The 12676-nt window shown below is 43.4% G+C and overlaps 1 protein-coding gene across 6 annotated transcripts in view; it reads right to left on the reverse strand.

Moving 5' to 3' along the window:
- The window catches only part of IDE (insulin degrading enzyme), a 133022-nt gene that overhangs the window by 58327 nt on the left and 62019 nt on the right, over positions 1-12676 (reverse strand). For all 6 annotated transcript variants that reach the window (XM_063962047.1, XM_063962045.1, XM_063962043.1 and 3 more), the window contains one exon: positions 2109-2211. In XM_063962047.1, the coding sequence (XP_063818117.1) occupies positions 2109-2211 (103 nt within the window). The remainder of the gene's footprint in view (positions 1-2108; positions 2212-12676) is intronic.

A 12676-nucleotide genomic window follows, 5' to 3' on the forward strand; every position in this document is an offset into this window, starting at 1 on the left:
TGAGAAGCAATGGCGCACAGCTGCAGTGCTGTGCGCTACCTTGTGGAAGACAGGATGTCTTCTGCCGCCGATTTTCCGGACCTGTTCTTGCTTCTGGCTCTGTAAGGGGGCCGGCGGCGCGGCTCTGGGACCGAGCTCCAAGGCTGGGCCTGTGATCGGTCCCTCTGGAGCTAATGGTGTCCAGTAGCCTAAGAAGCCCAATCCACTCTGCACGCAGGTGAGTTCGCTTCTTCTCCCCTTAGTCCCTCGATGCAGTGAGCCTGTTGCCAGCAGGTCTCACTGAAAATAAAAAACCTAAACTAAAACTTTCACTAAGAAGCTCAGGAGAGCCCCTAGTGTGCACCCTTCTCGTTCGGGCACAAAAATCTAACTGAGGCTTGGAGGAGGGTCATAGGGGGAGGAGCCAGTGCACACCAGGTAGTACTAAAGCTTTCTATTTGTGCCCAGTCTCCTGCGGAGCCGCTATTCCCCATGGTCCTTACGGAGTTCCCAGCATCCACTAGGACGTCAGAGAAAGATTGATAGTAAAGGAGCGATTTTGACTCCCAAACACGGAGTCTATGGAGTTATTCAGGTTTGTTAGCAAACCAAAAAAGTAAGCAATTGGGCAAACCCATGTTGCACTGCAGGTGTGGCAGATGTAACGTGTGCAGTAAGATTTAGATTTGGGTGGGTTATATTGTTTCTGTACAGGATAAATACTGTCTGCTTCATTTCTACACTGCAATGTAGATTTCAGTGTGAACACACCCCATCCAAATCCAACTCTCTCTCCACACGTTACATCTGCACCACCCACAGTGCAACATGGTTTTGACCGATTGCTTACTTTTTTGGTTTGCTAACAAACCTGAATAAGGCCCTATGTTGGGAAATTTTTGGTTGGTTTTTAAATTGACCTTTACTAAATTTACCCAGAGGAATTAGTAAACATCTTTTAAGCACACCTTGATCATTTTTTCTATAAGCCCTAAGAGAAGATGATTATTTGTGGCATTTTAATTTACATACGATGGGCATAGCAATAAAAAAAATATTTTGTAATTTAATTAAATTGGTTTTGAATACTTTGTGTCAGGTACGTTATTAGTAGAAACATTCCAGGCGGAAAAATTTCAGGCAGACTGCACGGCAGAGCTGCACGCTGTAGTAGCAATAAATCAGATTTCACTGCGAGCCTAAAGCAAATACGTGATTTAACCAATTTGTCTGAACAACCGTTTTTGTCCATTTCCCAGTGTCTGGGAGCAAATCGTCAATTGTCATTTGTTCCCATACATTACCAGATTTTCATTCCAACCAGCCAGATTGGAGAGATGGTCTGCCAGATGATTGTATAGGGTATTCACAGTTTAAGTCCGCTTCGGAGCACTAAACTTCACTGGCCAGAGAGATATGGTGTACATAAACACCAAACGCACTAGCCACATAAAAAAAATACACAAAGAACCTGTGCACGCATAATCATTTAACCAGTTAAACAAGTGGCTGGTAGTGAACAACAGTTTAAAGGTTATCCTATCATTCCCACCGTCTGTTGTACGGCCTCTCATCACTGAAGAGAATCTGATGACAGTAGGCAACACAACGGGACTAATGTTGGTGACAACTGCAACAATATCTCTGATCCATTTGCCAAAATCATCTGCATATGTACAAGTATGATGCGATATGTACAAGTATTGATTAGCAAATCAAAATGGAGGTTCAAAAGGGCTTACAGATAGATAGATAGATAGATAGATAGATATCTATGTATATATTATCTTTTTATAGGATCTCAGTCTCCGCATGCCCCACTTATTCCCGCACTCCTCTCTGGCTGGCCACCCCCCCTCTGCTGCCAGCCCCTACCCCCTCTCCAACTCCGTTTCTGTGACTCCATCCTGATTCCCCCCACCTCCTCGGCTACCCTACTTATCTGAAAGTTCGGTCCTCCTCCCCAAAGTCTGTCCCACCTCCCTTGCAATGGGCAGCAATGAGGTGCAAGCCCAGGCTTCCACTGCGCAATGACTGAGGAGATGGAACAGACCTTCTACAATTACTCTATAGATATATAATAGAGCAGAGATGCTGGCTGACAATACAGATTGGTGTCATCTACTGACCGTTATAACATCAGCCGGGATGTCCTCTTCCTTGTACGGTGTTCCGTACCACTCTTCTGTCTTGTCAGTTTGTTCTTCGAAGGATTTGGAAACGATAGCCACCCTGCAGGACACAACAGGTAAACATCAATACACCACCAATTAAATGAAGATCTAAAGGGCATTAGTTGTCGTACGTTGCACATACAGTAAAGTCTATTTTTCCTGGATTGTACTAGTAGTTATGCGAGTAGCGTAAGGAACTAATCTCATCACTCAACACTGAGAAACACAGCGAGAGCAACCATTAGGTTGGTGGAACAAATGGTCACTTCTCTAGGTGCGAGCCATACAGCTTCATTCCCATAAATACAAACTCAGACAATAAAATGGCTCTTTCTAAAGAAGTATTTCACTGTTTTGAAAAAATTATATATTAAGAGTTCTTCAAAAAGTACAATTATACATTTTTGGAGAAACCTCCTTGTACATGTTATTTCCCTTGAAAAGTCTAAAGTGTATCACAGTGAGCGATGACAATGCTGACTGAATCCCAGTGCCCTTTTTTTGGTCTCCATGTATGCCAGGCACTAAATACTTTGTATAATGTTTTGGGTAGGTAAATTGTGCCTAATAGATACAATCTACACGAGGGGTAACACTTGTTTGACCTATACTAATAGCCAGCAGGTTGCACTATATTTCTAGAAGAATATGAAGAGGTTTAGCCTGCCTGAACTCTCCACAAGTCACCATATGAAGCAAAAGAGGAGATTAGTGGCTTGATCCCCCTCTCCCCTATATGCAGCAGGGAATGTTTTGTAGTATGCACCTTCATCTCCCCTCATCAGTATTAGAAGTGCTGTGTGAAAGCGTTTTAACAAGCATAAGTTACAAATCACCACACCTGGATGTTAAGAGAATGATAGAATTACACATATACGCTGGTGTCTAATAAGGGCAGGGTAACAGGCAATGTTATACAGTCACACTGGTTCACATTATCAGTAACGAGTGCACAGAGGAGCCAGTGTACTCCTGGCTACCAGCTCTCTGCAGACTTTAATCTTCCATGTGGCTCTACAGCAGGGGCGGGGAACCTTTCTTCTACCAAGGGCCATTTGGTTATTTATAAAATCCTTCGGGGGCCATACAAAAATCATAAACTTAAAAATTAACCTGTCTGCAGTCAGTTGTTATGCCCCAGTAGATATACCCCCAGTCACTTGTTATACCCCAATAGATATGCCCCTAGTTAGTTGTTATGCCCCATTAGATAGCGCCCACAGTCAGTTGATATGTCCCATTAGATAGCGCCCACAGTCAGTTGATATGTCCCATTAGATAGCGCCCACAGTCAGTTGATATGCCCCATTAGATAGCGCCCACAGTCAGTTGATATGTCCCATTAGATATGCCCCCAGCATAGACAGCAGCTAGACAGGCTGAATTGTCGTTTTAGACACACATGTAGCCCCCAGATTCAGGTTGACGGTGAGCTGCTCCACTGTAGCATCTTGGTCAACCCTCACGCACCTTCGTAGCAGACGTTCACCTCTCACATCAATGACATGTGGTTCTCCGCAGTTTCCACATCGGTTAACCGCAATGGTGCCATCTGTCCAGTCACTATACACCTGCACCACAATATGCGCTGTGTCAGAAATACTGACATTCTTGGCCCGAAAGCGGATAATCATCCCTTTCTGCAACTCCGATAAATCTCCCCTTTTACCCATAACAACCAGTGATATGTGTGCAGACGTTCTATCGCACACCTTATATACCCACAAATCCAGCACACGACACGTGACGTACTGTCAAATGTAGGAGGTATATTACCCAACAACTATAGAGCCCAGTGACAGCAGGGCACAGATGGTAAGCAAAACCCCAAACTATTCTAACAGTAGAAGCTGACCGGACAGACAAAGCACATACTGCCACAGGTATCTGAACCAAAACATAAAAACCTAAAACTACAGGATTTTTCAAATAAAATAAAATATTTACACTGAAAAAAAAAAAAAGTAATACACAAGATTATTAAATATAATCTCCTTTATTTATTGCTCATCCCCTCCCCCTCCCCAATGTGTTTTTCCCCCCCCTTAAAAGCATTACACAGTAAAACTGGAATATGAGCAGGCCATAAAGCCGGTTGCTGCTAATGAGACACCTAACATAGTATTACGATCTAGAAAGGTCACGTCATTAATTTTAACAAACTCTACAATTCACACAGGCATTTTTATAGCAAAATAGCCATTAACACAAAATGTCAGAACTCGCGGATAGTAATAAAATCTAAAAAAAAAAAAAAAAAAAAAGGGAAGAATTAGAATTAGCCTCCACATTGTCATTTTTACCTAAAGCGGACTGCACACATCCGCAATGGCTGGAGGGGGAATAAAAAATTAGAACTATGACGACATTCATGTATACATATATTCTAAAAACCATTGGGAAGATTTATCAAAGCTTGGAGAGAGATACAGTGGAGACAGATTTAGGATGGTATCCAATTACTCGCTGTAATTTACATGACTGTGGCTACAAAAACATAAGTATACAACTTTTCGCTGATCCTATGTGTTTTCGCCTGAAAAATGGAAAATAATTGGATAGAAAAAATGGCTAATTGGTTAGTCCTCCCAAAAAAGATGTGTCGCTAAATAAAACAAATAAAAAACCCCAGCTCCTGTAATTTTTTAAAACACAGCCTGTAAAACGACAGAAGTTGGTTGTTTAATACATTATCTCTCTCCAAGCTTTGATAAATCTATCCCATATTCCATAAGGGGGGCACACGACATCACATAAGCCCGCTGCGACTGGAAATAAGACCGTGTTGTGCAGGCAGGGAGCTTCCTTTGTTTTGCGAGGTCTGCAATGTGATTGCAATTGAATTGCGATCACATTGCTGGCGGCCATTAGCATAATGAGCAGCGCCCAGGATACAAGCGCTAGCAGTTGCAGTTTTGCTAAATTAGCAAAACTGCAACTGAAGCTGAATAAGGTCCAGAATCTCCTGCGGGTGCAATACTGGTGTTCGTTCACCAGGTGTCGCTTTTCAAAACCGTCATTGCGCATGTGTGAAGTCTCCATTGTGAAGTGAAACGATGCTTGTAGTTTAAGAATTACTTTTAGATGCTTTTTTAATTTCCATCTCAAATGTTTAACAAGCCTTACCAAGATAACAGTTGTTTTATTACACAATGCAACCTTCGCAGTGCTCGTGCTAGGGCACTCATGATATACTGTATATTTTACATTACAAATCTCATTTTTTTGCACACCGTGACTTGTGCAGTGTGCTCTGACCTTGCAATTTTGCGGCGGCAGTGACGCAATAACACCATGCTTATACAGTACTGTACATGGCTGGGGCACTCATGATCACTCACAGTAACCACAGTCCCAGTATAAGCACAGAAAAAGTTTTTTTGCATGCGTCTATGCCCCACTGAAAATGGCATTGAACTGTATTGTATTACGTAAAAAGTAGCATCCACAGCATTTTTCGAATTATCCCAAAACAAGTTCTGTCATGCTTCCTATACAGACTCAGACATGCACACATGCATTACTATACAAATAGGATGCACAAGCAGACCCTGCCAATTAAAAAAGGCTATGCGGCATGCATATATTCCGTGTGAGACTGCGGATGTATCTGCATAGGAAATGCAACGTTACTGTGTTTTCCTAGAAAAACAGCTGCACTCGCACACAGAATATAGGCATGCCATATATAATTTTAATCAGCAGAAGCTGATTGTGCATCCTATTAGCATAGTGATACATATAAGGTATTGCTGGTTGTGTGCGTCAGAGACGCACAATCAGTCCAATGCAAGCAGAAATTTTTCTTTGTTGTCACTTAGTTACAGTGTGTGATCACTTCATTCAACGATCCTGGGGCCCAGCGTTCATTTGTACGTCATGTTAGCATGGTGTGAGCACACTGCACAAATTGATGATCGACAATTCTTGAACAATGTGTACTGTACAAGTCGCAGTGTGTAATAAAATGAGACTTGCAGTGTATAACATACAGTATAGCCAGCATAAACTAGATTAGAGAAAAGTATTCTGAATTGTTTTTCAAAAAATCTTGCCCTTTTTGCAGGAAATGAACCCTAGGTCACGGGTATGGTAATCATCAGCGATTCACTGTACCACTATGCCAAGAGAGCCAAGGAGACAGGTGACATAATGAATTAGAATTTTTATATTACTGTGCGTCCCAACTCTGTCGCTGATTGTAAATTTTTTTTTTTTTTTAGAGAGCAGTGTAGAACACTGAACTTTGCTTTTCTTTTATGAATCGAAGACGCTGAGCAAATCTGTTTCTGTGTTTACATTTCTACTTAATGTAGAGATCATTTTGTACAGCGCACAAGGGGAGCGTTCAGTTGTAAGGCATATTGTCACTGGGTGCCTGCCGTTCCAGTGATTTCATGTTCCGCCCTGCAGTATTACTGTATTAAAAAAAGAACTACTGTATTTACTGTGCACTGTCCCGCTTGTCAGGGCTTGCTACATTATACAGTATTCTGTAGTGCCATATGCATCCATTTCTATTCAGTACTGTACTGTAGTTTTCATTAGTGGAACAATCGCCAGCCAGTGGTGAATCAGTGTATTGCATGCTGTGGATCCTCTAGCGCCTTATCACACCTTACTTCACCTACAGATGGGTCCACGGTTATCTTGGCTAGTTTGCTGCGCCTAGGCACAACATGGTTTATTAACATAAACCCTTCATCTATTGTTCTCAGCTGCAATACAATACAGAGAACAATACAGCAGGGGTTTAAGTCTGATTGTCCAGTCTCAGTTAATCCTATTAAAGGTCAAGATAATCATGGACCCATCTGTACCTGCGCTATTTGTATGGAGCGACTAGGACGCCTGTATGGCGCAGCAACGATGAACGTGGCTACATCTGCATACTCACTCTACACAGATTACACAAAAGGTCTGCTGGAAGTTGGACGTAAGGATGACATCTAGCAGATAATAGAGATCAATGCTAATCATGCTAAATTATGTGTTAGTGAGTTTAAAATACAGACAAACAAGAACTAAAAATGTAACACAATATTCCACTGAGGTTGACCCAAAAGATGCTACTAAAAACCTTAGAGGGCCGTAGTAAGCCAATAGGCCTCTAGTTGGCCAGCTCGGCTATAGCTGTAAGCTTCTGTACTACAATTAAAAAACTATTTGCCACTTTATCATTTTTGAGACCAGACAATGGCACTTACATACCACAGTCAAAAAAGCTAGAGCTGACAGAGTTGTTATCTGTCTGCAGAAACAATTGCAAAGAAGCGCTTAGATTTGTTCAAATATTTCGCATAGAAATAGCTTTTACTACCGTGGAATGCACCCACCTAAGGGATGACTAAGGTGGCCGAGTGCCGACAAGTAATGCAATTCCAACTATTGCTGCCACTTAAACAGGAGGTTCCTTACTCCACAAGTCACTGTTACACTGGGCACACAAAGCAAGAAAGCAGACGGATCAGGCAGCCAAGCACTGAAACATGTTGTACAACATTTCTTTTTTGATGCCCCCTTTTGCTAACAAGGACTGTCACACACCCTCAGTTTCCAGGAAGCAGATCATTTACTTGCGATAACTGAGGTGCCAGCAGCAGAAAGGTTTTTAAGCTTTAAACTGAACAACCTACTGATGCATCCATGCAGGTTTTATTGGATTACATGTTTAGACATTTCATTTTTGATTAATGATGCAAACTGTCAGTCATAGGGCCAGAATAAAGTGGCATAACTCCCAGAGACAGTGGAGGCACTGGCCGCCGGGCTCCAGCTGTCAGAGGGGCACCAAGAACGATGGACCAAGGAGGCTGCTGAACTAGGACAGATCCCTCTCTTCTCATTTCATAGTGATTTGCTACAGTCACTGCTGTCTGAGGGGGTTATTCAGGTTTATTAGCACACCAAAAAAGCAAGCAACTGGGCAAAACCATGTTGCACTGCAAGTGGGGCAGATAAAACATGTGCAGAAAGATTTAGATTTGGGTGGGTTATATTGTTTCTGTGCAGGGTAAATACTGCCTGCTTAATTTTTACACTGCAATTAAGATTTCAGTTTGAACACACCCCACCCAAATCTCTCTGCACGTTACATCTGCCCCACCTGCAGTGCAACATGGTTTTGCCCAGTTGCTGGCTTTTTTGGTTTGTAAACAAACCTGAATAAGGCCACAAGTTCACAAACCCCCTTTGCAGCCCTCTTCAGTTGAAGAGAGTCTTGGAATGTGTGATAACAGCAAAGAAAATGTATGTACTGTTTATAGTGAGCCAAAGCTCTGCTGTTGTGTCTTTTATTATGAAAGAAAGGAGAGCAGAAGTTGATTTAAGTAACTTTTAGGTTTTTTGTTTTTTAAATCAAAGCTGGGAGACAATAAGATTTTAAACCTACCGGTAAATCTTTTTCTCCTAGTCCGTAGAGGATGCTGGGGACTCCGTAAGGACCAAGGGGTATAGACGGGCTCCGCAAGAGACATGGGCACTAAAAAGAACTTAGAATGGGTGTGCACTGGCTCCTCCCTCTATGCCCCTCCTCCAGACCTCAGTTAGAGAAACGGTGCCCAGAGGAGACGGACAGTACGAGGAAAGGATTTTTGTTAATCTAAGGGCAAGATTCATACCAGCCTACACCATCCACACCGTATAACCTGGAATATACGCAACCAGTTAACAGTATGAACAAAACAGTATCAGCCAACAACTGATCTTAACTGTAACATAACCCTTATGTAAGCAACAACTATATACAAGTCATGCAGAAATATGTCCGCACTGGGACGGGCGCAAGCATCCTCTACGGACTAGGAGAAAAAGATTGTAGGTTTAAAATCTTATTTTCTATTACGTCCTAGAGGATGCTGGGGACTCCGTAAGGACCATGGGGATTATACCAAAGTTCCCAACCGGGCGGGAGAGTGCGGATGACTCTGCAGCACCGATTGAGCAAACATGAGGTCCTCATCAGCCAGGGTATCAAACTTGTAGAATTTTGCAAAAGTGTTTGAACCCGACCAAGTAGCCGCTCGGCAAAGCTGTAAAGCAGCGACGCCACGGGCAGCCGCCCAAGAAGAGCCCACCTTCCTAGTGGAATGGGCCTTTACCGAACTTGGTAACGGCAATCCAGCCGTAGAATGAGCCTGCTGAATCGTGTTACAGATCCAGCGAGCAATAGTCTGCTTAGAAGCAGGAGCGCCAACCTTGTTGGCTGTATACAGGACAAACAGTGCTTCTGTTTTCCTAATCCGAGCCATCCTGGCTACATAAATTTTTAAGGCCCTGACTACATCAAGGGACTTGGAATCCTCCAAGTTTCCCGTAGCCACAGGCACCACAATAGGTTGGTTCATATGAAACGATGACACCACCTTAGGCAAAAATTGAGGACGAGTCCTCAACTCAGCTCTATCCACATGGAAAATGAGATAGAGGGTCTTATGAGACAAAGCCGCCAATTCGGACACCCGCCTAGCAGATGCCAAGGCCAACAACATGACCACCTTCCAAGTGAGAAATTTTAATTCAACTGTTTGAAGAGGCTCAAACCAATGAGATTTTAGGAACTGTAACACCACGTTAAGGTCCCATGGTGCCACTGGGGGCACAAAAGGAGGCTGGATGTGTAGCACTCCCTTTACAAAAGTCTGGACTTCTGGAAGAATATAGATAGGCCGAAATCTGTACCTTAATGGAGCCTAACTTTAGGTCCATATCCACTCCTGTCTGTAGAAAGTGGAGAAAACGGCCCAAGTGGAAATCTTCCGTAGGAGCATCCTTAGCTTCACACCAAGATACATACTTTCTCCAGATACGGTGATAATGTTTTGCCGTCACCTCCTTCCTAGCCTTTATCAGAGTAGGGATGACCTCCTTCGGAATACCTTTCCCAGCTAGGATTCGGTGTTCAACCGCCACACCGTCAAACGTAACCGCGGTAAGTCTTGGAACACGCAGGGCCCCTGTTGCAACAGGTCCTCTCTGAGAGGAAGAGGCCACGGATCGTCTGTGAGCATTTCCTGAAGATCCGAATACAAGGCCCTTCGAGGCCAATCTGGAACAATGAGTATTGTCTGCACTCTTGTTCGCCTTATGATTCTCAATATTTTTGAGATGAGCGGAAGAGGAGGGAACACATAGACCGACTGAAACACCCACGGTGTCACCAGGGCGTCCACCGCTACTGCCTGAGGGTCCCTTGACATGGCACAATACCTCCGAAGCTTCTTGTTGAGGCGTGACGCCATCATGTCTATTTGAGGAAGTCCCCAAAGACTTGTTATCTCTGCAAAAACTTCTTGATGAAGTCCCCACTCTCCTGGATGGAGATCGTGTCTGCTGAGGAAATCTGCTTCCCAGTTGTCCACTCCCGGAAAGAATACCGCTGACAGAGCGCTTACGTGATTTTCTGCCCAGCGCAGAATCCTGGTGGCCTCTGCCATTGCCACTCTGCTCCTTGTCCCGCCTTGGCTGTTTACATGAGCCACGGCTGTGACGCTGTCTGATTGAATCAGAACCGGTAGGTCGCAAAAAAGATTCTCCGCTTGTCGTAGGCCGTTGTATATGGCCCTTAATTCCAGTATGTTGATGTGTAGACAACTCCTGGCTTGACCATGGCTTGAAAATTCCTTCCTTGTGTGACTGCTCCCCATCCTCGGAGGCTTGCGTCCGTGGTCACCAAAACCCAGTCTTGAATGCCGAACCTGCAACCCTCTAGAAAGTGAGCACTCTGCAGCCACCACAGGAGAGACACCCTGGCCCTGGGGGACAGGATTATTTTCTGATGTATTTGAAGATGGGATTCCTCGCATGAAACCTGCCGAAGGGGATGGCCTCGTAGGTCGCCACCATTTTTCCCAGTACTCGAGTGCATTGATGGACTGACACTCTTTTTGGCTTTAGTAGGTCTCTGACCATGTTCTGGAGTTCCTGGGCTTTTTCCTTTTATGAGAAAAACCCTCTTCTGTTCCGTGTCCAGAATCATGCCTAAGACAGATAGTCGAGTCGTTGGAATCAACTGTGACTTTGGTAGATTTAGAATCCAACCATGCTGCTACAGCACTCTCAGGGAGAGCGACACGCTTTTCTGCAACTGTTCCTTTGATCTCGCTTTTATCAGGAGATCGTCCAAGTACGGGATAATTGTGACTCCTTGCCTGCGCAGGAGCACCATCATTTCCGCCATTACCTTGGTGAAAACTCTCGGGTCCGTGGAAAGTCCAAACGGCAACGTCTGAAACTGGTAATGGCAGCGCTTTCCAGAGAATATTTTTACCATTCACATCAGTCCCTGCCCCAGTGGAGCTTACAATCTATATTCCCTACCACATGTACACAGACACACATTCACGCTAGAGTTAATTTTGTTGGGATCCAATTAACCTGCCAGTATATTTTTGGATTGTGGGAGGAAACCGGAGTACCCGGAGGAAACCCACACAAGTACAGGGAGAATATACAAACTATACACAGTTAGGGCCATGGTGGGAAACGAACCCATGACCTCAGTGCTGTGAGGCAGTAATGCTCACCATTACACCATCCGTACTGCCCTAGATAGCACCTATCCTTGTGTATCAATACCTATTCTCTTATAGATTGCAAGCATGTGAACATGGCCTTCCTACCTCTATGTCTGTCTGTTATTAGTTTTGTTTTATCATTGTTGTTTCCAATTGTAAAGCGCAACGAAATATGCTGCGCTATATAAGAAACTGTTAATAAATAATAATAAATAATAAATCCTGCCACTCCTGATAGCGATCACATTAATGTGTCATCTGTAGCAAAACAGAATGACTGTTTACACCAAGTTTATTTACCATCCAGACATGTTACCTGAATCTGTAGCAGCCCAGATCGTGTGGCGTCAGGAAAGTGCTGCAAACACTGATGCCTGATCAGCACAAACCTTAGATGCTACATGTCGGTGCATCAAACCACAAAGAGCAATGAGGTTAAGGATGCTGGATAAGATGGGAAATAGAAAGCATGAGAAGAGACGTTTCTCAGCACAATCTGCAGTGCGTCTCATCAGCATGCAGGCTGTGCCAATACAGATGGCGAGGAAAGCCCAATCCAAAATGACTTCACAGATAATAGTGCGCCTTCTGTCTATAGGGCTGCTTTTCTGCAATGGTAAACAAGCTTCTGCTTGCACATAAAACTCTATTTTATGGTACAGCATGAAAATAATATAGCATATGGGCACTTAGTGCTGTCTTTCCAGCCGGCGTTCACTGCTTACTAAACACAAATCAGCAGAAAGTTGTACAATGCTTGGTAGAGTACACATTCAGACAATCTCCATGCAAGCCTTCTGATTGGTGAAGGTAAAAAAATAAAAATAAAATTATAAAACATTTTTTTATTATTATTAATGGTACATTTCAAACTTCTGAAAGGTGATGAAAAGTAATAAATTATATATTTTTTTAAAAATTGATACAAGTAATAAACTAAATAAAGGAGGCGATCGCGTAACCTGAAATAAACCTCCTATACATATACGTAATTTTAGAATGATTGAG

This window comes from Pseudophryne corroboree, chromosome 3, assembly GCF_028390025.1.
Source record: "Pseudophryne corroboree isolate aPseCor3 chromosome 3, aPseCor3.hap2, whole genome shotgun sequence".
Lineage (NCBI taxonomy): Eukaryota > Metazoa > Chordata > Amphibia > Anura > Myobatrachidae > Pseudophryne > Pseudophryne corroboree.